This window comes from Dasypus novemcinctus, chromosome 14, assembly GCF_030445035.2.
Source record: "Dasypus novemcinctus isolate mDasNov1 chromosome 14, mDasNov1.1.hap2, whole genome shotgun sequence".
Taxonomy (NCBI): Eukaryota; Metazoa; Chordata; class Mammalia; order Cingulata; family Dasypodidae; genus Dasypus; species Dasypus novemcinctus.
Window position 1 is genome coordinate 83,290,327 of NC_080686.1, and position 25,382 is coordinate 83,315,708.

Here is a 25,382-nt window from a genome sequence, read left to right on the forward strand (position 1 = left end):
GTTACTTATCTTTCTTGTGCTGGTTTTCTCATCTGAAAAGTGGGGTATTAGTAAAAGTAACTCTAAATCGTAATGTAAATTAGATGAGACAATCCATGTAAAAAACGTAGAGGGTGTCAGACATACAGAATACATAACAAATGTTGACTATTGGTTTTATCACTAACAACTATTATTACTACAAACCTATAAATCCTTAGTACCCCTGTGTATGTTAATGATAATAATGAAGACCAGAACTTTGATCTATACTTTAGAAACAAGAGTTCATTTGCCTCTTTGAAAATCCACAGCTTTTGTAAGGAAAATTGAGCCCACAAATTGTAACACACTGAGCATATGGGATTGGAACAGAAAAAAGACTTTGAAGGTCTCTTCCAACCATAAAATCTACTCCTATAACCAGGGTTACACAGACACAAATTCCACAGTACTGGCTTGTCAAAAATACATCCTCTATCATTTTCATTTGACATAATTGTAGACCTAGAAATCCCAAGATTCAATTAAATTTTTTAAAAAAGAATTCAGTGGCATGAAAATTCTACAAATTTGTAATACAGAAGCAATGTAAGCTTAAAAATTAAAGGAAAGTTCCATTCACAATAGCACTCAAAATATCTGGATATAAATTTAATGAGGTGTGTAGAACTTACATGATGAACACATTAAAACTTTACAAAAGGACATTTATAAAGATTTAAATAAGTGGAAAGGCACAGCATCTTCAGATAAAAATATTAATATGGTAAAAATATCAACTCTCCCTAAATAAACTGAGATTCCATGCAATTACAATAAAAATATCAAAAGGATTTCTTGAAACTTCAGGATATTAAAAGTTTATCCAAAAATAAAAGGTATGAAATTGAAAAGAACTGCAAAGGAAAAGCAATTTGTGAAGACAAGTGAAACATATTCTGAAGTTTAATAATTAAAACAGTTTGTTGATGGAGAATAAGTAGATCAATGGCAGGGTCCAAAAATGGGACCAAATACATGAGAATTTATTTATAATAAAAGTAGTATTTCAAATCACAAAAAGAAAGAAGTATTAATCAATATAGTGTAATGATAACTGGCTATTTGGAAAAAAATAAGCTAGTTTCTCATCCCAGCTTATACTGTAACTGATTTCTAAAGAATGAGAAAAGATGAACAATGCATATCTATTGTTAGGAATGCAGATTTTGGCAAAATAGCACATGATTTGGAAATATCTATCAACATATAAAAACGCCTATGGATCTTTGACCCAAAATTCCATTTCTAAGAATTGATCTCATATGTATTTGCAAAAGTTTGACAAGATAATATATTCATACAAAAAATTCATTATTCATTATGGTCTTTTGTAATAGGGAGGAGAAAACCATGAAAAACCATGAAATCAACCAAAGTTGCATCCCACCATCAAGGGAGAATCACCATATCCATAAGTGGAATATTGCACAACCCTTTAAAAGAATGAGTCAGATCTGTACACACTAATATGGAAAGATCTAGAAAACAGATAAATGAGCTCTTTTTTTAAAGAACAAAGTGCACAGTGTTGTAGTATTGTATTAAATGTTATGTATTTTATTTTGTGTTAAAATACATATAAAGACAGCAATAATGATACAGATAAAGAGAGAAATAAAAATGGAGCTAGAGCTAGGAACGAGGGAGAAGAAGAAGGAAAGGGGAGAGGAGCAGAGGAAGGAAGGTAGAAGTTGAGAAAAGGTACAGGTATAAATAAATTTTTTAAAGTGCACATGTAAATAACTTTTTTTCCTGCAAGAAACTGTTTATAGGAATTACCTTTAGGGAAAATGACTGAGAAAGAGGGAGGCAAAGAGGCTTTTATGTCTCAAATGTTACCTTAACGTTATTTGAAATTTCTAACGTTTTATGTCATTTGTGATGGTTACATTTGTGTCAACTTGGCTAGGTTATGGTGTCCAGTTGTTTTGTCAAGTGAGCACTGGTCTGATTGTTACTGTGAAGGCATTTCTTGGATTTAAGTTATTAGTCAGTTGATTGAATCTACAGCTGATTATATCTACGATTAACAAAAGAGATTGGCTTCAGCAATGAGAGAAGTCTCATCCAATCAATGGAAGAACTTAATTGAACTGATGATTTCAGCAGTCAGAAAGTATTTTTATCTTGCCTTTCAGCCAGCAAGTTTTTCCTGGGGAATACATTAGAGTCTTAACAGAGTTCTCAACTTGTAGCCTGCCCCACGGAATTTGGATTTGCTAATCCTCACAGTTATGTGAGCCAGTTCTTATAATGAATTTCATAATATTTACATAAACATATTTAGAGAGAAAAACAGAGGGAGAAAGAGGGAAAGACAGACTAATACAGATTTTGGTATCAGAATTAAGATGGTTTTTGAAAAACAGAGTCTTAATGATGTGATTTCTGAGTTGGTTCTGGGGTTTGGGGAAGTGGTTCTCTAATCTGATTAGATTAATAGCCACTTATGACTCTATTTCCAATGATCAAGTTGATACTGATAATCCATGGCATGAAATGGCAATAGAGAGAGGAAATATGCAAAATATCACCACTGGAAACTGCTACTCAAATGCCTATAAAAGGTAAGACTCTGGGTGTCAGTGTTATTTTATACCTTAACAGAGTTTTGTGGAGTTAAAAAGTATAATGATATTGGCTGGTTGTTGCTAAATACACTGGATACAGTTGTTAAAGAAAGGGATGAGCTCATAGTTTTAAATTCCCAGCTCAAACACCACATGTAGGACATGAGAGTTCCTATGTCTGCCCTGAAAGAAACTTATTTCTTGTAGTCACAGACCTGAGATTTCTGAAAACCATACCCAGAGTCTCATTGTGCAGGTGGCTGAATTACAAAATAAACTGAATTTCCAACTTTGCAATATGTCTGCTACTAAAATGAGAGCACTGATCGGGAAGGAATGGGATCCAAAATATTGGAATAGAGGCATATGGGCTGATAATGAAGTGGTGAGAACATCAAAACCCTAGATTCTGCTGAGTCTTCTTTGCCAGTATCATGGCCTACCCAGAGGAATCAGCCATCCAACCTCCACGTGAAGAGAGTAACCCTGCTGTGGCTGATAAACCTTAACTGCTTTCCCTAATGAAAACAAACCTCACTCCTCCATTTGAAAAGATTAACCCTGTTTCACCAGATTAAACTGTAATGGAATGCCCTAAGGTAGGTAGCTTGTGAGAACACCCCAGAAATGATCAGAGGACATACCTTTCACCAGGAATGCAAGGAATAAACTTGCAAAAACATCTCCATCATTCCTGAAGAGCTCAATGTCTGCTCTACTCTATAAGTCAGTTACTACTATGGCAACTGCTGCCACTGAACTTGGATCTTTAAAAATAAGGGGGATGATCAGATCCTGGGTTGGCAGGAGTTGAGTAGCAATACTTAATCACCAAAGGGAAGTTGGGCATAGGCTACCATATTGGACAAAGCAATAATCAGAATAGTCAGAATCGCAGAGACTAATTAATCATGGGTTACATAGAAATGCAATAGATAGGCAATCTACTAAATTCTTACTGATCTGCTCAAGGTCAAGTGAACAAAAGTCTAATTTGAATAACAAAAACAAAAAATCAATATGGTACCATTCCCCAATGAATAATTACATTGGACCACTTCCATCATGGGAAGGGCAGTGTTTTGTTCTTACTCGAACAGATAAATACCCCAGATACGGATTTGCCTTCCGTGCATGTAATGCTTCTGCCAAAACTACCATCCGTGGATTTACAAAATGCCTGATCCACCATCACAGTATTCTACACAGCATTACTTCTGACCAAGGGATCCATTCCACAGCAAATGAAGTGTAGGATGGGCAAATACAGTGCCAACTGAATAGCAACACCTTGCAGCGTTGGGGCCATGCTCTCTAGGAGGCTGTATATTCTCTAAATTAGTGTCCACTCTATGGTGCTTTTTCTCCCATGGCCAGAATTCATAGGTCCAGGAACCAATGGCAACACTCAATATTAACCCTAGGGATAGAAAAAAAATTTGCTTCCCTTCACCTTACTTTCTGCCATCTACAGGTCTTAGTCCAAAAGGAGGAATTCTTCTACTAGGAGACGTAACAATGATTCCACTGAACTGAAAGTTAAGACTGCCTCCCAAACACTTTGGTGTACTCATGCCTCTAAATCAACAGGCAAAGAAGGGAATTACTATGCTGGCTGTGGTAACTGATCCTGATTATCAAGGGGAAATAGGACTGCTACTACATAGGATATCCCTTAGAGTGTTTCTTAGTCTTCCATGCCTTGTGGTTAAAGTCAAAGGAAAACTGTAACAACCCAAAACAGGTGAGACTACTAAAGGCCCAGACACTTCAGGAATGAAGGTTTGGGTCATCCCACCAGGCAAAGAACCAGGACCAACTGAAGAAATATGGAATGGGCAGTGGAAGAAAGTAGTTATTGATAAAGCTATTTCCATGTGACCCGTTGCAGAAACTAGGACTATAATGGTTATTAGCATTTCTTCCTTGTTGTGCCATGAATATGTTCACGGTCATATATAGTATTTAAATTGTAGGATATCAAGTTTAAGAGTAAACATCACCCAAGGACTTGCACATTCTTGTGGGGCAAGGGTTAGTGCTTTTCTGGTTGTATGCAGGACAGTTTAGTTATGTTAGGCAAAAATATGACTGTTAACTTTTTATTTAGAGAACTAAGTATGGTTTAAGGAGATGTGAGTGGATGCTAAGGAGACAAAGGGTAGAAGACTGTGATGGTTAACAACTTGGTTAGGTTACAGTATGCAGTTGTGCAGTCAGGAAAGCAATGGCCTAATTGTTACTGTGGGAGTAGTTCATCATTTTAAATCATTAGTCAGTTGATTGCACTTATGGTTGATTACAACTACAATCAACAAAAGAGGTTGCCTTCAGCAATAAGAGAAGTCTTATCCAATCAGTGGAAGACTTTAAAGGAGGAACTGATGATTTTAGCAGTCAGAAAGAATTTATATTTGTACTTCAGCCCTTCAGCCAACAAGCCTCCCTTTGGGAATTCACCGAAACCTTCATCAGTGTTTCCAACTGCAGCTTGCCCTACAGAATTCAGACTTGTGGATCCCCATAGTTGTGTGAGGCAATTCCTATAATAAATCTCATAATATATACATATATCTTGTCAGTTCTGCTTCTCTAGTGAATACTAAACACATCACTTTATAAAAAATTGGAGTTGTCTGATCTATTGTGCCTTTTTGTTTGATTGCTTACTTGCTTCTTTTTCTTTCTCTAATAAATATACTCTCATCCCAAAAAATATTGTGAGATATTATTTGTAATTTTATTTTCTTATTTGCAGGTTTATGCATTTTCCTTTTTAAAATCATTAGCATGTTTTACTTTTAAAATCAAGGATAAAACAAGAAGCAGGAGAGAAGCAGATGTTAGATAATATTTATAGGCTCATGCAAGCCATTTATCTGAACATCCTGTTCATTACTTAATCCCTTGTCTTCTTTAACGTCAGAGTCACCCAATCCTAGCCTTTATGCCATCAGATCAATTCAACTAAAGCAAACAGATTCACTAGACCGTGAGATGTGAAACGTTTCGCATGGTTGATTCTAGGATGCTAAAATATATACAAACCGCACCAGTTCAGTTTAGGAAATAGTCAGGTTTCCAAAGCAATGCCTTACCTCTCGTCCATAAACTACATTTTCTATTGACTTTGGCCAACCTAACAGCAATGCATAATGGACCATAAGAAACTATGGATTGAGGAGTGAAAAAAAGATAAATAGAGAAAGCCCTATTATGAAAATAAAGAAAGATAAGGAAAACACTTATAATCGAATTGTCCTTTTCTAAGGGGTATTGCTTGGACAGAATCATTCTAACAGCCCTTCAATAAATTCTGAGTAGTATTGATTCCCATGAATTACATATATAAATCTGATTAGCCATGCTTATGACTGAGATAATAAAGAGATCTATAGGCACAAATAAAAACTTCTAATGCTAACCATTATTTACTTGTCCTGTCTCCTCTTCTTTAAAATGTACCATCATGAATTTGACAATTTGAAATTCTCATTTCACACCCTTTGCTTTTCCCTCATCATGAATTCTTCCGTATTGCTTTCTTTACTTTCAAAATATCTGTAGGATTTTATGGCCTTTCTTCAACCATTCTATCAATATTATTTTTACAATTTTCTTAGAACATTAATGATTCTCTAAGTTTGTCCCACACTTTGCTTTTGGAAAAAAAAAATTGAATCTAACTCAGTTACTTGCCCCTATCAGTTATAGTCCTCCTTGCCAATCCTTAGACTGAACACAGCTTTGTTAAAAGAGTTGTGTTTATGCTCCTAATGTAAAAAATTACTGCATTAAAAAATATTGTACTCCAGGGAAGTGAATGTGGCTCAAGCAATTGGGTTCCCATCTACCATATGGGAGGCCCTGGGTTCGATTCCCAGCACCTCCTGGTGAAGGCAAGCTGGTCTGCACCCACAGAAAGCTGATGCAGCAAGATGATGCAACAAATGGAGACACAGAGGAGAGATAGTAAGAGATGCAGCAGACCAGGGAGCTGAGACGGGTTAAGCAATTGAGTACCTCTCTCTCATGTTGGAGGTCCCAGGTTCAGTTCCCAGTGCCTCCTAAAGAGAAAATGAGAAGACAAGCAGATACAGAAGAACACACAGTGAATGGATACAGAGAGCAGAAAGCAAGCACAGGCAGCAGGGGTGGGGAGGCAGGGGAATAAATTAAAAAATAAAATAAGTCTTAAAAAAATTGTACTCCAGGGAAACGGACTTTGGCCCAGTGGTTAGGGCGTCCGTCTACCACATGGGAGGTCCGCGGTTCAAGCCCCGGGCCTCCTTGACCCGTGTGGAGCTGGCCCATGCGCAGTGCTGATGCGCGCAAGGAGTGCCCTGCTACACAGGGGTGTCCCCCGTGTTACGCGCAAGGAGTGTACCCATAAGGAGAGCCCCCCAGCGCAAAGGAGGGAGCAGCCTGCCGAGGAATGGCGCCGCCCACACTTCCCGTGCCGCTGATGACAACAGAAGCGGACAAAGAAACAAGACGCAGCAAAAAGACACAGAAAACAGACAACCGGGGGAGGGGAGGGGAATTAAATAAATAAAAAAATAAATCTTAAAAAAAAAAAAATTGTACTCCAGATTGGGTTTTTGCCACTTCAATAAGAGTAAGTTCCTGGGCTGTATTGATTAGAGGACAAAGAAGTCCAAATTCATTCCTGGAGACTTGGAATCAGTAGGCAATAGCAGGCGGGAAAATGAGAAGATGAATTTAGTCATATAGGACTTCGTCAAAACCAATAACTTCAAGAAGTTTGAGGTGCTACCCTTTTAAATAAAATAAAGCACTAGAGAAGAAGAATATTCACATTACATTTCCCCAGGCATCTTTTTTTCCACGACCAATCCTCCCTGTTCTGGCTTTTCTATTCCTTCTCCCCATACCCAGCCTGAGGACAGATTTCAGGACTTCTCTTTATTGTACCTGATTTAATGGTTAAATATGGAAAGAGTCCTGACTTACTACAAACCATTTTTTCCTCAACATAGTCAAAAGAATATCTATGCGAGCATTTTGGTTCTATAACTTAGCAAGACATACGATGAAATAGAAGGATCAACAAATTTGTTGTACCCCATAATTTGCATCTTAGATCATTACTGAGACCTCCAAAAATGCTGGGATCTAAAAAAAAAATTTTTTTTAATAAAAAGTTAAAAAGAAACAGAAGTTTCAAGTCATATTTATGTGATAAATATGATGCAAGCTTGGAATTTCTTGCGAGGCATTTGCCAATTCTTTATGAAATTCAAATTTCATTGCTACCATTTTAATTACATATTTTAAATGATGTTATTTTACATCTGAAATACAAGTCAGTTCCACAATCTTGAAAAAATAAATGTTGCTGATCTATACAGAATATTTTTATATAGGTGTGTATATATTTCTTTAAATAGGGACTTCAAATTTTTAAATGTGTATATATATGTTTATATAAGATGCATACTTACTTATGCATTACTTACTTTTCACAGAAGCATAATTTCATGACTTAAAGAAACAACAATGTTGGGAAGCAGATGTGGCTCAACTGACAGAGCATCTACCTACCATATAGGAGGTCCAGGGTTCAAACCCAGGTCCTCCTGGCCCATGTGGTGAGCTGGCCCACGTGCAGTGCTTTGCCACGCGCAAGGAGTGCCATGCCACGCAGGGGTGTCCCCCACATAGGGGAAGCCCACAGGAAAGCCATTCCATGCGAAAAATGCATAGCCCACCCAGGAGTGGCGCCGCACTCACAGAGAGCTGACGCAGCAAGATGATGCAACAAAAAAGAGACACAGTGCCGCCCAGTGCCGCTGAGAACGCAGGTGGACATAGAAGAACACACAGCGAATGGACATAGAGAGCAGACAACGGGGGGAGGGGCGGAAGGGGCAGAAGGGAAGAGAAATAAATAAATCTTTTTTTAAAAAGTAATAAAAAAAACAACGTAAAGCTTGATTTGTTTCATATAAATTCATAATTCTGATAGAAATAGAAGCTGTTGTGAAGATATTTTTACTTAGTAAAAACTTATTTCTAAAATATTACATCTTACCATTCATAGAGTTACTATTATAGAATTCTGGTGGCATTTATTCTATGATAAAGGGGTAAACTACTGATAACTTAATTAGACTATTAAAAAGAACTTAATTCATGCCCAGAGTTGTGATCTAAACAACATTTCAATCTGGGCTCCCAATTATATTTCCCTCTAAACCCTCCTACAAAAAAGAGAATTAAAGATTTGGATGATGGCCATTGAGGGAGGCAGTATTTGAAAGTTTTAAAATATTTAGTTCAGTCTAAAGCTGGAAGGTTCTTCCTTTAAAGTTTTGTCTGGGGCTATTTTCAGTGTTTTGGATAATACTCCCTATCTGTTCCTCTCATTCTCCTTGGTTCTCAGCCCAAGTATTTCCTGAAACTGAGAGAAAAGTCTTGAAATGGGTTGCAGACTAGTTATAGTTATGTGGCCTCCTTTCCTTAAGGATGTGTCTGCCTTATTTGAAGTATAAACTGCAGAGAAGGAAGAGGAAAAAGCAGATGATAATTCAAGATGTGGCCCAACTCTAGGATTAAATACTCTATTGTGCCTCTTGTTGAGTATATGACTGATTCTTTCCTGTCATACTATCTTATAGCAAATTAAAGTTGCCATTTTTTCTTGATGCCTTTCACCTAATCCCTTAGCAAAGTGGCACTTTCTTGTGGGCCTGTGTGTTGGTTTCTCTGCTTCCTAAATACATAACATATTCCTATAAATACCCATCTCTATGGCATCACTGTTCTCTCTTTCTAGTCACAGCTCTGGGCCATATTTCATAGACTTTTTTGGTATATAAATAGGTCCATCTAGGAAGCTTTCAAACACCTTACTTTCCCAGTGCATCTATAACTACAACATATAGAAAGACTTCACATACTAAAAGAAAACAAACTTCTATGTGATTTAAATAAGCTGAAGTTTTTTAATTCAACTTCTAAACCACTCAAGTAGCATTTGCGATGGTGGTTAGTGGTATGGGCCTGAATGATTTGCAAATCTGCTACTGAAGAATGAAGAGTTGTCATTTTAAACTACAAGTATTGTTAACTCGAGAAAGGCATAATTGTAGACACTGGCCTTCAAACCTAACTGAAGATGAATTAAGTGAATTAAATTCTCATCAGTCTTAATATGGCATTTTTTTTCCAAAATTCTTTTTAGATAAATAGAGACAGCATTATTTCCATTTTCAGATGGGAAAGTGAGATCTATAATTTTAATTTGAACTAGCAAAGTACTGACTAGATTTTAGATCGTCTTGACTCTAACTATAGTATCTTTTTCATTAATAAATGATGTTTTACTGAAATTTTGGTTTATAAGTTCCAAACTACAGAAGTTCCTTTTGAAACATTTAGTGATTTTTGCTGAGTCAAGCATCTACGTTGAACTCTATTGAAGATTGAGATTTCTGGGTATGCAAATAAGAGAGAAGACTTTCTCTAATTTTAAAATGTATGAGAAACCACTAGACCAAAGCCCCATTTAGCAAAGAATAGAAAAAGTCTATGGCCTCCTTAGATTCTAATTCAGATCATTTCATTGAGTTAAATTTCCCTGATTTCTCCAGATTTAACATGAAATCACCTGCTGTGATATTCCTCATGAGGTAGTTATACTCAGGAGTAACAACTGATATCTCTATCTGCTTTACAGTTCCTACATCTGAATCTCCCACTGTTAAAACCACTTTCCATTATAGCAGGAGATTCCTGAAGTTATCAGTAAGCAAAGACCTTCTTATTCCTAGCACTATTTTATGTTTTCTCTATGAGTCACAAAGAAAAGCATTACTCACAAAGTTGTTAACATGCTTAATTCCATATTTACCCATGAACTTCATTCACGTACTTTTAAACTTCCCTTTCAAGCCACTAAAAATGATGATAAATTGGACTATGCTTTCAAGTCTCTATTAGTCATATATTGACAACCTCACAAATTGCCCTTTGTCTTTCAAATATTAAATTGCCTGTATTTCAAAGAGGATATCCCATTTCTACCTGGAGACTGAAAGTCTCTGAGCAGCAAAACTTCAGTAAAATAGACGCCCCCATAACATCACACACACACACATTTACGTGCATATACAAAAATTCTCTTGCTGTCATAAAGACAAATCAAGTGAGCCCCATCAGGTGCATGATACAAAGGTGTCAGACTGAAGCGCACTTGTTATTCGCACTGTTTTTTGAAAATGTATTCTAGCTATCTCATTTACCAGAGTGCCCATTCCTTTCAGCATACAGAGTTCTAATTAGCAATGCTCATATCATGTTTTCTAATAAATCTATAGGTTTTTCATGATCTGGGAGAAGAAATATATTCCACCATTACTTCGCTTAGTCCTAACAATAACTCCAAGTAAACAGTGTGCTAGTTAATTAATTATAACCGTTTGCTCACAGTGCCACGACCTTGAAACTAACACCCCAGTCCATAGCACAGCAGCATGGGCGGACATGGGTGCAGAATATTCTCAGCTATAGTTGAGGACTCTGAGGAGTGCAAACAAGAAACACATGCTTTCAAACGGTGGTGCCTGCTCTGATGAGTTTGAAACTGGCTGTATAGGAATACCTTTTGTGTTTGTTCTATTCATCAAAACGAGCTTGAAGCACCAAGCTTCCCAGAATTTCTTTGGAGCCTAAAAGTGTTGGTGAAAATGGTCCTGGCTGCTTTTCCTCCTAGTGCCTCATTCTAATATGTATGTAGATGTTTGCACAATGTTCTCTCACTAACTTTGCTAACAGAACAACCACTTAAGTATATTATTTGAGAGAAAATCTTTCTAGGTATTTGTAACATTGAAAAGCATAAAAATGCTTTAAAATATCCACACTTTTCTTTCCCCCAGTTTTCAAAGCATATCTGTGATCCTTATGCAGGGGAAATCAACCCCAATATTTAAACAGCAAGTAAATTACATCAAAAGAAAAAATAAAAAGAAAGAACGGTTGTCAGGCTTACCCAAAACCTAAAACTCAGACTTAAATTACATAGTACTCTAGGACTAAGTTTCACATAGGTAGTTTAACTAATATACATCTATATAATTAAATATACCATAAAGGTCTAAAATAATCAACAATTTAATTAAATAAAAATTCAAGAATATTATGTTATAGTATATTTATGATCTCTTAGATTGTATAGCAATTCGTTTTTGCATGCACTCGTATTATTTTTCCAAAGGTAGTATTGATTAAGTATTTATTATCACATATGGGAATTGTTCATTATGAATAAAATATTTTCAAGTATTAACAAATCTGGTCTAAGTTTTTCCAGTTTCTGACAGAGAGCAAACAAATTCAAGAGGCAAAGAAACAGAACAGATAGAATAATCGACTTTTTTTAAAATCCAGAAGGAAATTAGAAATCATCTAGGCCTGCTCCTGGTTACACAGCTAAGGGAACAGACTTCAGAAGAGACTTGTCCAACACCAAAGAGCAATTTACACGGATCCAGGGTGAGAACTCAAGTTGCCAGGATGCCAGTCTAGGGCCATCACGATCTTTTTCTAACAGTCAGCTTTGAAAAGGAGTGACTCAATTTTATAAAGTAATTAAGGAATGAGCTTTGAATTTTTTTCATATTGGTTTTAGCTAAACTAATACAGCACAACAAAACAGCAAAAAGGTTCCTTTTCAGGTACATTGAAAAGAACCGGCAGTGGACTCTCAACTTTACTTGCCCACAGGACCCCTCCAAGGCTCAGAATCCCCCTGCTCTTCTCTCACAAGAGAGGCCTTTGAAGAGAGCATTTGTTACCAATAAAAACAGGATTCTCCAACGCAGCGATCCAGTCTCCTCTCCCTCCCCAACAGAAGACAATTCATTTTGTCCATTTGGCTCCCTAAAGCTGCAATTTTTATGATCTATTTTCTCACTCCTCACTCCACCCACACCCCACTTCAATTCACTAATCCATTTCTAATATTCTTTCATCCCTCAGACATGACTCAAAAGTAACTTACTTGATGTAAGGAAGACTTAGTATTCCATCAATGTATGTATTAGAACTTGGTTAATAAAAAAAGCCCCTGCTGGCTAAACAAAGACAGGTGATAGTCAAGTCAAGAAATACGGATTAAAACAATTCACAGGGAGGTGGACAGGCATCCTGGGATGTCAAGGAAAGTCCAGAAAATATTGCACCCTTGAGTACCCATGCCCTAAAATGTAATTTTTATTTATAAAACCATCAGCAGCTCCAATTTCCAGGAAATTAACCAACTCATTACTTAAGACTTGGTCAGCTAAGCCCCCTCAATCTGGACAAGGAGCTCCTTTATAAGAAGCCCCACACTGCTTTGGAGCAGTATATTGTAAAAGGAAACTCTTTCACTTCAGTTCTATTAAGTCACAGGGCACTGCTAGAACTTACCTTTCCCTGTGCCAAAAGAAAAAACAATGAGTACAAGTCACTCCTGCAAACTTTTTTACGTACCTTCTCTATTTTATGTTTTTGCTATTCTAGGTACATCTTAATCTTATAGAGAGTTCTAAATGTCTGAAGTTTCATAAAGACTGTTCACAACTTTTTTTTATTTCCATCTCTCCTTTTACTAGAACATAACTTTCAGGTGACAGATTCCTCATTCCTTCACATCGCAACAAATCAGATTCCTATATCTCCAATATTAAGCCAACACCTGTTCTCACCTCTTCTACTTTGACATTAGTGAACTAGTAACGAGGGAGTTTTTATCTTAACACTCATAATTTTTAGAGCACAAAGATTTAAATAGGCAGTTCTCATGAAGCCATCACAAATGTTCACTCTAATTAAAGCCATATTCTTGCACCTGAATTATACATATAGCTGGTTTCATTCCAGAGAGATCTAGGACTGAAGTAGGTATACTGCAAAATTATCTTAAAAATGAATTCTTTGACATTGCAACAACAGATACAGGCCATTATATATCTTGCCATAACCTACAAAATTGTGTGAGAGTGTAAACTACAATGTAAACTATAATCCATGGTTAGTAGCAATGCTTCAGTATGTGTTCACCAATTGTAACGAATGTACCACACTAATGAAGGATGTAGTCAATGTGGGAAAATGTGGGAGGTGTAGGGAGCAAGGCATATGGGAATCCCCTTTATTTTTTATGTAACATTTATGTAATCTAAGTATCTTTAAAATATATATATATATAAATGAATTCTTAATGAGTTTATATTTATTACCTATTGTATAATATTTTAAAGGATTGAAAATACAAATAAGTGCTCCCCTTACCTGTAGAAGGGACTTCTTCATATCCTTCTGCCCTCTTAATTCGATTTGCTGTGTATCCTAAGCAGATATTGACTCCAATTGCAACAGTGAACAGGGATATTACCTAAGGGAATCAAGAGATCCGGTTGTCAAACACAGCTAGACAGGGCTAAACCAAAGGAAGTGGAGGCAGTCCAGAAGACTTCACCATCAACATCCAATCCCACAACTTTCACAATGCATCATAAAGTGCTGTCCTCCTTTACAAGAAAGAGAGAGAGAATGCGAAATTGTTAGCTGATTCCCAAGAGCAAGCATTTTCCCTGTCATCCCACCGTTCACCTACCTGACGCGACTGGAAAGGGCTGCCCCGTGCCATCCCAGAGGATTCTTGGAAAGTCTCTCGCAGTGTGTTCTCCTTCCCCTACACTGAAGGCACTGCTTTTGGGGGGGGCTCTAGAGTTCAGTCTATTAACTGCAAGTAATCCCACCTGGGAGGTTGACAGACTCATCTGATTTGCCCAAAACTCGATTTCATCACAGGTTGTTCACAAATCGCAGCTCGGAGCCCCGGCGGCTGGAAGCACCACGCTCGTTGTCCCCACCCCCTTATCGGTCCCTCCCTAACGCACAGACTTTCATGTGGTCTCCTCTGGCAACAGGAGAGCTTCTTAAGTCGCTGTGGCCAATAACAGCGCGTGTTCGTTTTCCTTCCCTCACAAAAACATGGTTTTTAAAAAAGAAACCAAATGTATTTTATCCGATAAAAATGAAACAGGGCCGTTGACGGGTTCTCCTGGCTTTCAGCTTTTTTACGGCTTACAATGTAGTTATTCAACGTAGTCAACCTCGTAACTTCACTTAAAAAAAAAAAAAACCGGGAAAGTTTTATAATTTATAAACCTAATACCTTTCCCTGCCTTTCCCATTTATTTATTTTTCTGGCGTTTAAACGACCCTGTCCCAATTGCCAGATTCTGGGCTAATCCTGATTCCTCAAATGTTTCTCACGATGAAATCCCCCGAGATTGTAACTAGCACAAGAGATAGCATTATTTTGCCCGGTGTTGTTGTTAGAGTTGAGAAAAGTAACTTTTTATCAAATTCCCGGGAATGCCAACTAAGCAGCATAAAGTTCTCCTGCCCGACTAGGAAAGGAAAAATAACTTCAGTCTCTGCTCCTTCCTGAAAAAGCTGTCAGCTTTATTTTGGCGGGGGTGGGGGGAGACTGCAAGAGCTGGGGGGTGGGGTGGGATGGGAAAACTATTAGCAATTGAATTTAGGGAGGAAATCACAATGGAAGCCAGAATTCAGAGTCAAAGAATTGTTTCCCTAGTTATTCCCCAATTAAATTATCATCTAGTCCCCAAATGCTGTGCCCTTCCAGGCTAACAGGAGTTTTAAAGTCTTTTCCCTAAGCCATTTGCCAACTATGACGCTTTTCAAAAAAAGAGAAATCAAGGCCTCCCTCCAAACCTCTAAATTGGAAAATTGTTTAAATACTGTACCCTTTTAGGATTCAAATGAGGGAAGAAAGTTTGTTTTTGGTGTTCCCTTGCCAGGCCCAGTGGCGATCCTTGCACACACGTATGTATATGTGTGCAGATAAATAACTGGGCTCACCGTACAACAAATTACTAAAGGAACAGAGTCGCTGCTCAAATAAAACATGATAGCACAAAAGCAAGGGCTTGTTTATAGTGCATTGCTCAGTAGGCCTGGGTTTTGTTATGTATTCTAGAAGTTAGCAACAACTAATTGAAAAAAGAATATATAATGCCAAGCTTTAATTTGCCTTTCTAAAATCCTTTTAGCGTTACACTCTTGCAGAGATGGCAGGCATCAGAATTTTTCTATATAAGCAAAAGTCTCTTGCCATTGTCCATGTGCCAAACTGAAATGATTTGGAGTTGCGTATTTAGCAAGGATTATAAAAGATGTTAACCCCATATAAGATTTCTCTACTATTTGTGTTAAATTTCAAGATATAAGCCAGCCATTCTAGAGAAGAAAAAAACATAACCCAAAAAAAAGGAAAATATCAAAGCAATCCTGTTATTTCATTTTCTGCCTCGGAGCTCCCAATGTTCTAAAAGTCAGCCTCTCCTTCTCCCCAGCCCCCACCGGAATCCAACAACTTTAGACTTTTGACAGTTGATTGCAGAAACCCAGCTTGCGGATAATGAAGCTCCTCTCGAAAAATGTTTAGAGCTGAACATCATCCATTACTTTTTTTGACATGCAGACTAGCTGTGTGGGGGGATGAAGCTTTAAATTTAACAGACAAGTTGATCCATAATTGCCTTCTCCACAGCACTTGTTACCCATTCTCTCAAAGGATCGTGCTCAGCCACTATTTCTGCTCACTGTTCTCTTTGTGCATAAGGAACTCATTAACACAGAGAGAAGGGGAGAGAGAGAGATCATCTAACCATAGTTGAGCTGAATTATACTTCATTGCAAATGAACTGTCAAAAGAATAACTAAAATCCCTACCTCGGGCATCAAATCAACCACAAAATACCCAAATTACCTAACCCCTAATTTCCTAGAGCTGAGAAAATCAATATTTCTGATAATGTATAAAGTATGTCTGTAGATGTACTGGAAGATAGTCCAAAATCTTCTGTAAGCAAACCAAACTGAGAAACTTCACCTGCTATGGTATTTAAGATTTTGATATAAGGTCACACCTGGCTGGATCGGTTAGCAAGAAAGTGTATCAAAGAAAAAGAAAAAGAAAAAAAAAAAGAAAGAAAGAAAGAAAATAGACCAAAAAAAAAAAAGCATATAAGAAAGATTGAAGAGATTAACTCCCAGCATGGCTTATTTCAGAGAACACTGCCCCCTGGCAGAAGAAAACTCAGAACTAAAAACAAATCTTTTCAACAGTCTCAGTCCCTGGAAATCACTCTGTGGGTCTCAAAAATCTATTGGACATCAGAATCACCCTGCGAGCCAGTTTTAAATGCTGATGTTTATGCCCTACTCTCCAAAGTTCTTGAGGGCAGGGGGGAGAAGGGGAGCTTTAAGGGACCAGACAAAAACCAACACAGTAGGTTCTTCTGATACAACCAATCTAAGGACCTCATCTAGAGAGAGCATAAAAGTCAACTACTCTGAAAATTTGTGTTATGCCCTGAGTGTTGAATTGCTTGACCTGATTCATAACATAATTTTAGCATATTATTAATAGCATTCACTATTAATTGGACACTAAAGTTTAGATCTCTTAATGACAAACCATGGCTGTTCCTCCTTGGGAATCATCTCCAAACTAAGCCACAGAACAACTTTGCTGGTGGTACAATGGGGCAGTGTGTGTATTGCTTAATTGCAATACAGTAGATGCATTTATACAAATGCACAGTCCATCTTTTCATGAAAGGATTCTATGAATCCTTGTTCCCAAGTTCTGATTAAGATAAGAGAGCTTGAGGTCTAACAGTGAGATCTGAAAGATACATAATGTAAGGGCGTCATTAAATTTCCATGAACTGATTGAAACTTTATATGCCTCAGTTTCTCATTATGCAGAATCAATGTGACTTATCTTTCTACATCATTCCCAGAAAAATTCTAAGACTGTGATGTTAGATAATTAGTCACCATTCGATTTTCAGTGGTATCATTTAGCTGAAACTACAGCACACACACTTGGAAGGTAAGAGAACAGCACCCCCATATAGTCTTCTCATTCTGTTTTAAAAACTCTTTGAGCTAGATCTTATTTTTAAACTCTGCTCTGGTTGAGGGCCATTACAAAATTTAAAATAAAGATTGGACAAAAGTCTCGGAAAAGGAGATTTACCAATCTAAATTGAGCAGAAAATCATGACTGCTACTAGAGGAACAAGCTGACCCCAATGCTCCCGCAATCCAAGGTCACAGATGTTTTTAAAGTAGACCCACTTAAGACTCCAAACAACAGAAGCAAAGATTCATGGGTAATCTGTGGTCCCACAGGGCTCTCCAGCAGAGGAATAGGACATGCTTGTTGAAATGCAAACAGAAATAGTGTTATTGGTTTTTACATGATCGAAAACTGAAATCACCAATGTCATAGAGTTCAGACTTTATCTTATCATAAATTTCCATGCCTCATGTTCACTCCAATGTAATCTGAACATAGCCCCCCACATGCAAATAATCTCTGCCCTCCATGAGGATTCCTTCACTGCACAATTACTTGTTAGCTTCATACCCCGGGCCTCCTTGACCCGTGTGGAACTGACCCATGCACAGTGCTGATGTGCACAAGTAGTGCCGTACCACACAGGGGTGTCCCCCACATAGGGGAGCCCCACGCGCAAGGAGTGCACCCCGTAAGGAGAGTCACCCAGCGCAAAAGAAAGTGCAGCCTGCCCAGGAATGGTGCAGCATACACGGAGACCTGAGACAGCAAGATGACACAACAACAACAACAAAAGAGCCACAGATTCCCAGTATTGCTGACAAGGATACAAGCGGACACAGAAGAATACGCAGCAAATGGACACAGAGAACAGACAACTGGGGCGGGGGGTGGGGGGGGGTGGGGGGAGGGAGAGTGGAGGAAGGGGAGAGAAACAAATAAAAAATAAATCTTAAAAAAAAATAAATCTAAGAATGCAACTGTGGTTAGTGCAGAAATGTAGAGGTAAAACAGGGCTATGAGAATATATAATTCAGGTTTGACCTTGTCAGGGACGTCAAGGAAGACTTTGGGTCATGTCAGGTGAGCTGTGATGTGACAGGTAGACAGGATTAACGAGATTAAGAGCGGAGGGGAAAATGGAGGGTTACATGGGAACTCTGTCCTTTTCTGCACAGAAAAATATATTAAAAAAATATATTAAAAGAGAGAGAGGAGAAGAAGAGGAAAGGCATTCCAGACAGAGGGAACAGAATGTGCAAACATCCTGTGTAGGGTGGAGGCATGACACATACCCAAGGCAGACGGGCAACTAATGTGACAAGAGCAGGGAAGGCAAAAGTGAGTGTGGAGTAAAATGCGACTGGAGAGGTAAGTGGAGATCAGTTTGTGGTGCCTTGAAGATCATCCTAGACCTTGTTATTTTTATCCTAAAAGCAATGGAAAGCTTGTAAAGGGCTTAAACAGGCCAAAGTATTAATCTCTCTAAAGTGTAGATATGAATCAGAGGGAGTCAAGAATGGATATAGTAGATTGGTTTGGAAACTATTGCAGTAATCCCAACAAAATATAATGGTAGTTTACACGAGGCAGTTATGGCAGTGGTGGAGATGGAGAAAAGTAAGAGAGTTAAGAAATAAAACCCTTGTGATTGAATTTGTTATTGAATTGGATATGGGGGTTGAGAGACAGGAAGGTGTTAAGTGTGACTCCTGGGTTAATGAATACTTAATGAATATGATTGCTAAATACATACTCAGTAAACTCACTACTTAAATTTTAATTGGGTTATAAGAAAAATATAGAGATACGTGTCCATTTGCTAGAACTAAATAGTTAAAATAAGAGATATGGCTAATAACTGTAAACATTTGTCAATAGTTTAAAAACTCATTTCAGACAGTTGATTTTAAAGTATGTTATGTTGGAATTTAAACATTAAAAATACATATACTCATAATTGAGATTTTTAAAAAATTATCGCCAAGAAATAACTCAGCTTTGTTCCTAATTTTAGCTCATAATAAAACATTTTCAAACTCAATTAAATATTTTTCTTTTCTGCTAGTATAAAATCTGTATCCTGAATTTCCAGCTGAATGGAGAAAGGATGTAACAGTTTGGAAAGATGGCTCACAGAATATGTGAGAGCTTAATGAAGGCTTTCATCTTTGAGTTGGCTTTGTAATGTTACTGTTTGATACTGAGCATGATTGGGTGGGGATATAAGTAGAGACAAATATTTTACCAAATACTTTTTTTTTCCACAGGATTGAAGACTTTCACCTGTGTCACGCAGGTACTGAGACTCTATTATCACTCCACTTGCAGATGAAGAAACTAAGACTCAAGGACTACATGATTTCTCCAAAATTATAGAATAAGTGACTATGCCAGGTCTAGAAACCAGGTCTCCCAAACCAGTTTAGATCTCTTTGAACAGCACGATATCTCTTTAATACACCACATGAGGGCCTCAAGTCAACACATCTAAAATGTAGCTACCTGAACAACCAGTTCACCCTCCCAATTCCATTTCTTTTAATGGAAAAATTAAAACCATTCTTTGTTCTACTACAATCCTTTCATCTGTTGTCTCTAATCAGTTTCTAGGTATAGTTGTTAATTATAACTATTACCATAACTCATCAGCGCTTGCTAAGCACAATTAAAGTTCCTAAATTATCTTCCTTTGTGATTACTTTCAGGCTCATCCCTTCATCTTCATTCTTCTGAACACTTGTGAGAAGGTCATATCATAACTGCACTTCCTATTTGGTCTCTCTGCCCACTCCAAACAGCATTTTACTGAGTAATTCTCTAATCTAACCTGTAACTCATTCCCATTCATTGACCACAGAGTACTGCATAAAATGCAAATTTGATCATTTTCCTCCCAGACTCAAAACTTTTCAGGATCCATCTCCAATACCACATACAGGAGAATAAAAGGACTTCATCAACCATTATCGCATCTCCAACATCTAACAACGCTCTGGGCACATGTAGGTGCTTAGTGGTCTCATAGGTTCCGGAAAAATGCTTTTTACCTATGCAGAGATATATGGAGATAAAAGCTATAAATGCTACAAACAGACCACCTTTTTTCATTCTTTCTAACCTCAAGAGAAAACGAGCAACACTTATTTGGTGAAGGATAGGGGTGCAGGGCAGATCTTCAGATTTCAACTACAATAATAAAAAGACTATTTGAATTGGAAAGTCCCAAGAAGTTGAGCTTCATCTTAAGAAATTTGTTTGAAGTCAAGCTTTCTAAAAGGAAGCTTGCTATGGGAATAACATTATCACATGCTTAGCAGCACAGTGGTACTCTCTGGGAGGAAGCAAAACTGCCACTTCTGTGATTCCCCTTGCAATCGAATAACAGCTAGTGATATTCAACAATAGAAATAGAACTTCCTCTGCCTGATAAAAGACTTCTATGAAAAACTCACAGCTAACATCATACTTAAAAAACTGAGTACTTTCTCCCTAAGATGAGCAACAAGACAAGGATGTCTGGTCTTGCCATTTCTATTCAATGTTGTCTTGGAATGTCTAATCAGGACAATTAGAGAATAATAAGAAATAAAAGGCATCCAAATTGGAAAGAAAGAAGTAAAGCTATTGCTATTTGCAGATTACATGATCTTACATATAAAAAATCCTAATGAATCCACAAATAAACTATTAGAGTAGAAGACAATATTGTTAAGATTGCCAGAAAAGGAAAAGAAAACCCACAGAATGGGAGTAAATCTTTGCAAATCATTTATCTAATAAAGATCTAGCAGCCAAAATATATAAGCAAAACTTACAACTCAACAACAAAAAGACAAGCAACCCAATTACAAAATGGGCAAAGGATATGAATAGATATTTCTCCAAAGAAGATAGATAATTGTCAAATAAGCATATGAAAAGATGCTCAACATAATTAGTCATTAGAGAAAGGCAAATCAAAATCTTAATAACATACCACTTCATACAGTAATAACAAGTGTTGATGATGATGTGGAAAATTGGACCTCTCATGCATTGCTTTTAGGATTGTACAATATATCCACTCTCAAACACAGTTTGTCAGTTCTTCAAAATGTCAAACAGAGAATCACCATATGTCTCAGAAATTCCATTCTGAGGTATATACCCAAGAGAGTGGAAAACATATGTCCCACAAAACCTTGTACACAAATGTTCATAGCAGTATTATCAACTGAAGAATGGAAAACAAAATGTGAAATGTCAATCAATAGAATATTACTTGGCAAAAAAATTAATTGCTGACACATGCAACAACATGGATGAACCTTGAAAACATCATTCTAAGTGAAAGATGGAAACCATAAAAGGACACATACTGCTTGATTTATTTATACAAACCATCCAAAATAGGCAAATCCAGAGACAGAGGGTAGATTAGTGCTCACCAGGGGCTGGCGAAGTGGCTGCCAGTAAGCTTTTTGGGGAGTTTACGAAAACGTTCTAAAATTACATAGCGATGATGTTTGCACACCTCTGTAAAATATACTAAAAACCACAGAATTGTACTGTTGAAAGGGTGAATTTTTATTGTATCCCAATAAAGCTGCTATTAAAATAACAAAACAAAGCAAAACAAGAGCTAATGAGATTATGTTTTTGCCAGCAGAGAAGCAAATTCCAAAGCATCTGGGCTCCTAGAAGAGAAGCATTAACTCTAATCTTTAGTTCTCAGGTCTTTGTCTTCAAAGCTCTCTCCAGAATCACCTCAGTTTTCCTCTGAATCTGAAAATTAACAAACTGAAGCTTTGAGCCATGGAATGGGCCTTTTTAACTAGCTCGTGTATAAGGAAACTCTCTACATCCCTAAAAATAGGAGGATTTCCTAGGAATTGCTCAGAGCAATTCAGGCTCTCTGCCATGCCATTTTCATCAAATTATTTTACTTTCAAATAAAACAGCTTAGGAAGAGAATCCAGCTCTTGCCTACAGATCTCGAGGGGCTTGACTCTGAATGATAACACACTGTAAACAACTCAAATGGCTTGCATTTGAAGAAGACTTCTTTAAAAAATAAAATCAGCTTTATGAGATAGAAAGATTAGATCTCATTCTTCCCAATTTACAATTAATAAAACTGAAAGGCAGGGTCACAGAGCTAAACTAACTCTGACTGGGAGCTCAGAAAAGCTAATACAGCAAATAGCCATTTGATATAGTCATTGACAATAAGTCCTTTTTAGAGTAGATCCTCGGAAAAAGGGTATTCCCAGCAGAGGAAACCCCAAAAGCAAAGACTCAGGATGGGCTCTGTTTCAGAAAGGGTGTAAAGAAAGGGAAAAGCAAGTTTGTATATATGGCACCATATCTGGCATGGAGCAGGAACTTGGTAAATAGTAGGTATTGGGGAGCAGACGTAGCTAAAGCTTCCCATATATGAGGTCCCAGTTTGGTCCCTGGAATCTCCTAAAAACAAACAAACAAACAAAACAAATTAAAAAAAGAAAAGCCAGTTCTCACTGGGGAGTAGGTATAGCTCAGTTGTTGAGCACCTGCTTCCCACATACCATGCACAAGGTCCTGGGTTCAATCTCTAGTACCTCCTAAAAAAAAAAAAAAAGTAGTAGCTATTAATTAGCAAGTGCCTGCTGTATGCCAGGCAGCACACTAGGGACACTTACATATATTGCTTCATTTAATCTTCATAAAACCCTTTACAGTATTTTCATTGTGAATATATGAGAAAACCATCTCAAAGATATTAGGCAATTTGCCCAATTTCAAGTACCTATTAAGTGGAAAAGTCAATCTTTTCTCCACAATTACCCAGAGCAGATTACAACTGGCAAGATCTAAAAAAGGTTGGAAATTTCAACTATGTGTTGAAAGAAACCTGAGTTTATTAAAGCAGAGAATTTGATAAATTTTCAGTAAGTCTTGATACATGATAATGTTTCTTAATTCAGAAGATAACTGAATCCACAAGATTAACCTCTTTTCTAGAATGACCTTATTTTGACAAAAAAAAAAAAAAGTTGGTAAATGAGAAAGTAACCAGAACCTTGGGTGTCATTACCATGTCATTTCAAAGTTCCAACAGCTTAGAAGAGAATGCTGGTCATTGTCAGGCAATTGCCCGAAACTCTGCCAAAATTTTAAAAATGCATTCAGTATTGGATCAACATGAATTTAGTAAGCACCCACTATAGTAAGATTAGCTAATGCTTATTGAAATCTTTCTCTGTGCTTAGTACTACTTGATATTAGGGACATGGAGATAAAAGACACAAACCATACTATCAATGAGTTCCTGTTTTACTTGGGAGATGGAGAAGTCAGCAGTTTGTAAAACACTATGGTGAGTTCTATGATAGAGGAAGGGAATAGCTATATGTGGGAGATACTGAGGCTTGGCTCACTCGAACTGTACTCAAGCCCGCTTCCAGGTGCTCTCCTGTCCTGCAGGTGCCTTCTTGTCCAGCAGATTTTTTGTAGATTGCCATTATGCACATGACATTTTCAGAATTAAGACAGGGTTCATTTTCCTGCCCCTTTCAGTTGTTTTTCTTACAAACTAGATTATAAAAATGGGAGCTTTTCTGCAGCATTATTTCAATGTCCATTCTCCATCTTTCTAAGCATCAGGTGGTCACTTCCTGAATCTTGAATCACAGGTCTGGGGTATGTTCTTTTTCTTTTTTTCTTTTCTTTTTTTTTCTTTTTTGAGGGAAAACAATGAAACTATTTAATATGCGACTGATTTTTAAAATTAATTTTTTATATTTATCAGAATAAAACATGCAGAGTTTTAAGAATCAAATAGTACTAAAAGATTTACACACAATACAGTGGCTCCCTGCTCATACCCTCTCCTATTCCTTTTAGTTCCTACACCTCAGAGGACTTTTAGCTCTTTCTTTTGGAATTTATCACCATAGTTTCAAATAATAGGCTATACTGTTATTTGTTGATTTCTAAACAGTAAACATTATCTTCTGATTTGTTATTACAGTAGGTAAAGATTTAATTCTCTTTCCTTACCTTTTTCTCTCCACCCATCTTACCAAAACAGTTTTGTAGCATGGATTTTGGATATTGTAATATTCAATGTTTACATTATTATGACTATAAATATTGTTCACTGCTGAGCCAAGTGGTGTACTCTGATTACATTCTTTTTCTTGTTCATCTTTTTATTTCATCTTAGGCTCCTTTAATAAGTGGTTACTGTCCACCTCTGGAAGAGAAAAGTTCCGCTGAACTTGACTCTGACCAGCCTCTATCGATCTTGTGTCTACTACTGGATGTCTCATTTTAAGAGGTCACTAAAACACGAGACAGTATCGAGGGAGGCATGGCCAGCATGAGGAGGAGTCCATTTCACCCAATTCATTCATTGATTCATTCACTGACTTATCTAACAAATATTTATGGAGCATGTAACATGTGCCAGGCATTGGGCATGCAGCAGTGAACAAAACAAAGCCCCTGCCCCATGAATCCCACATTTAAGTAAGAGAATAAATATGTAACATAATTCCAGTAGTGGAAAATAAGGCAGGATAAGGGAACAGAGAGGAAGGGGAAGAGCCATTTTCAATTGGGTGGTCAATGAAGGTCTCTCTGAGATAACATTTGAACATAAATATAGATGAAGTGAGGGAGGAGCCATGTACCTTTCTGAAGTAAGTGCAAAGGCCCTGAGGCAGGAGTATGCCTGGTATTCAGGGAGGTCAGTGTGGCTGATGTGGAGTGAGAGTTAAAGGGAGCAGTAGAAGACCAAGTCAAAGATGTCCTGCTGGCCATGGCAGAGGCTTTGTGTTTTACTTTGGGTGTGATGAGAAGCCACTGGAGGAATTTGAGCTGGGCAGTGACATAATCTGATTTATGTT

The 25,382-nt window shown here is 37.4% G+C and overlaps 1 protein-coding gene across 11 annotated transcripts in view; it reads right to left on the reverse strand.

Annotated features, from left to right (window-relative positions):
- Positions 1–25,382, reverse strand: part of ENPP2 (ectonucleotide pyrophosphatase/phosphodiesterase 2) — a 107,478-nt gene that overhangs the window by 66,940 nt on the left and 15,156 nt on the right. For 7 of the 11 annotated variants that reach the window (XM_058275958.2, XM_012520534.4, XM_012520533.4 and 4 more), the window contains one exon: positions 13,896–13,998. In XM_058275958.2, coding sequence (XP_058131941.1) covers positions 13,896–13,998 — 103 coding nt within the window. Of the gene's footprint in view, positions 1–13,895; positions 13,999–14,220; positions 15,074–25,382 lie in introns of those variants that run through there. The other 4 variants (XM_058275957.2, XM_004480731.5, XM_004480733.5 and 1 more) reach the window with 3 other exon arrangements.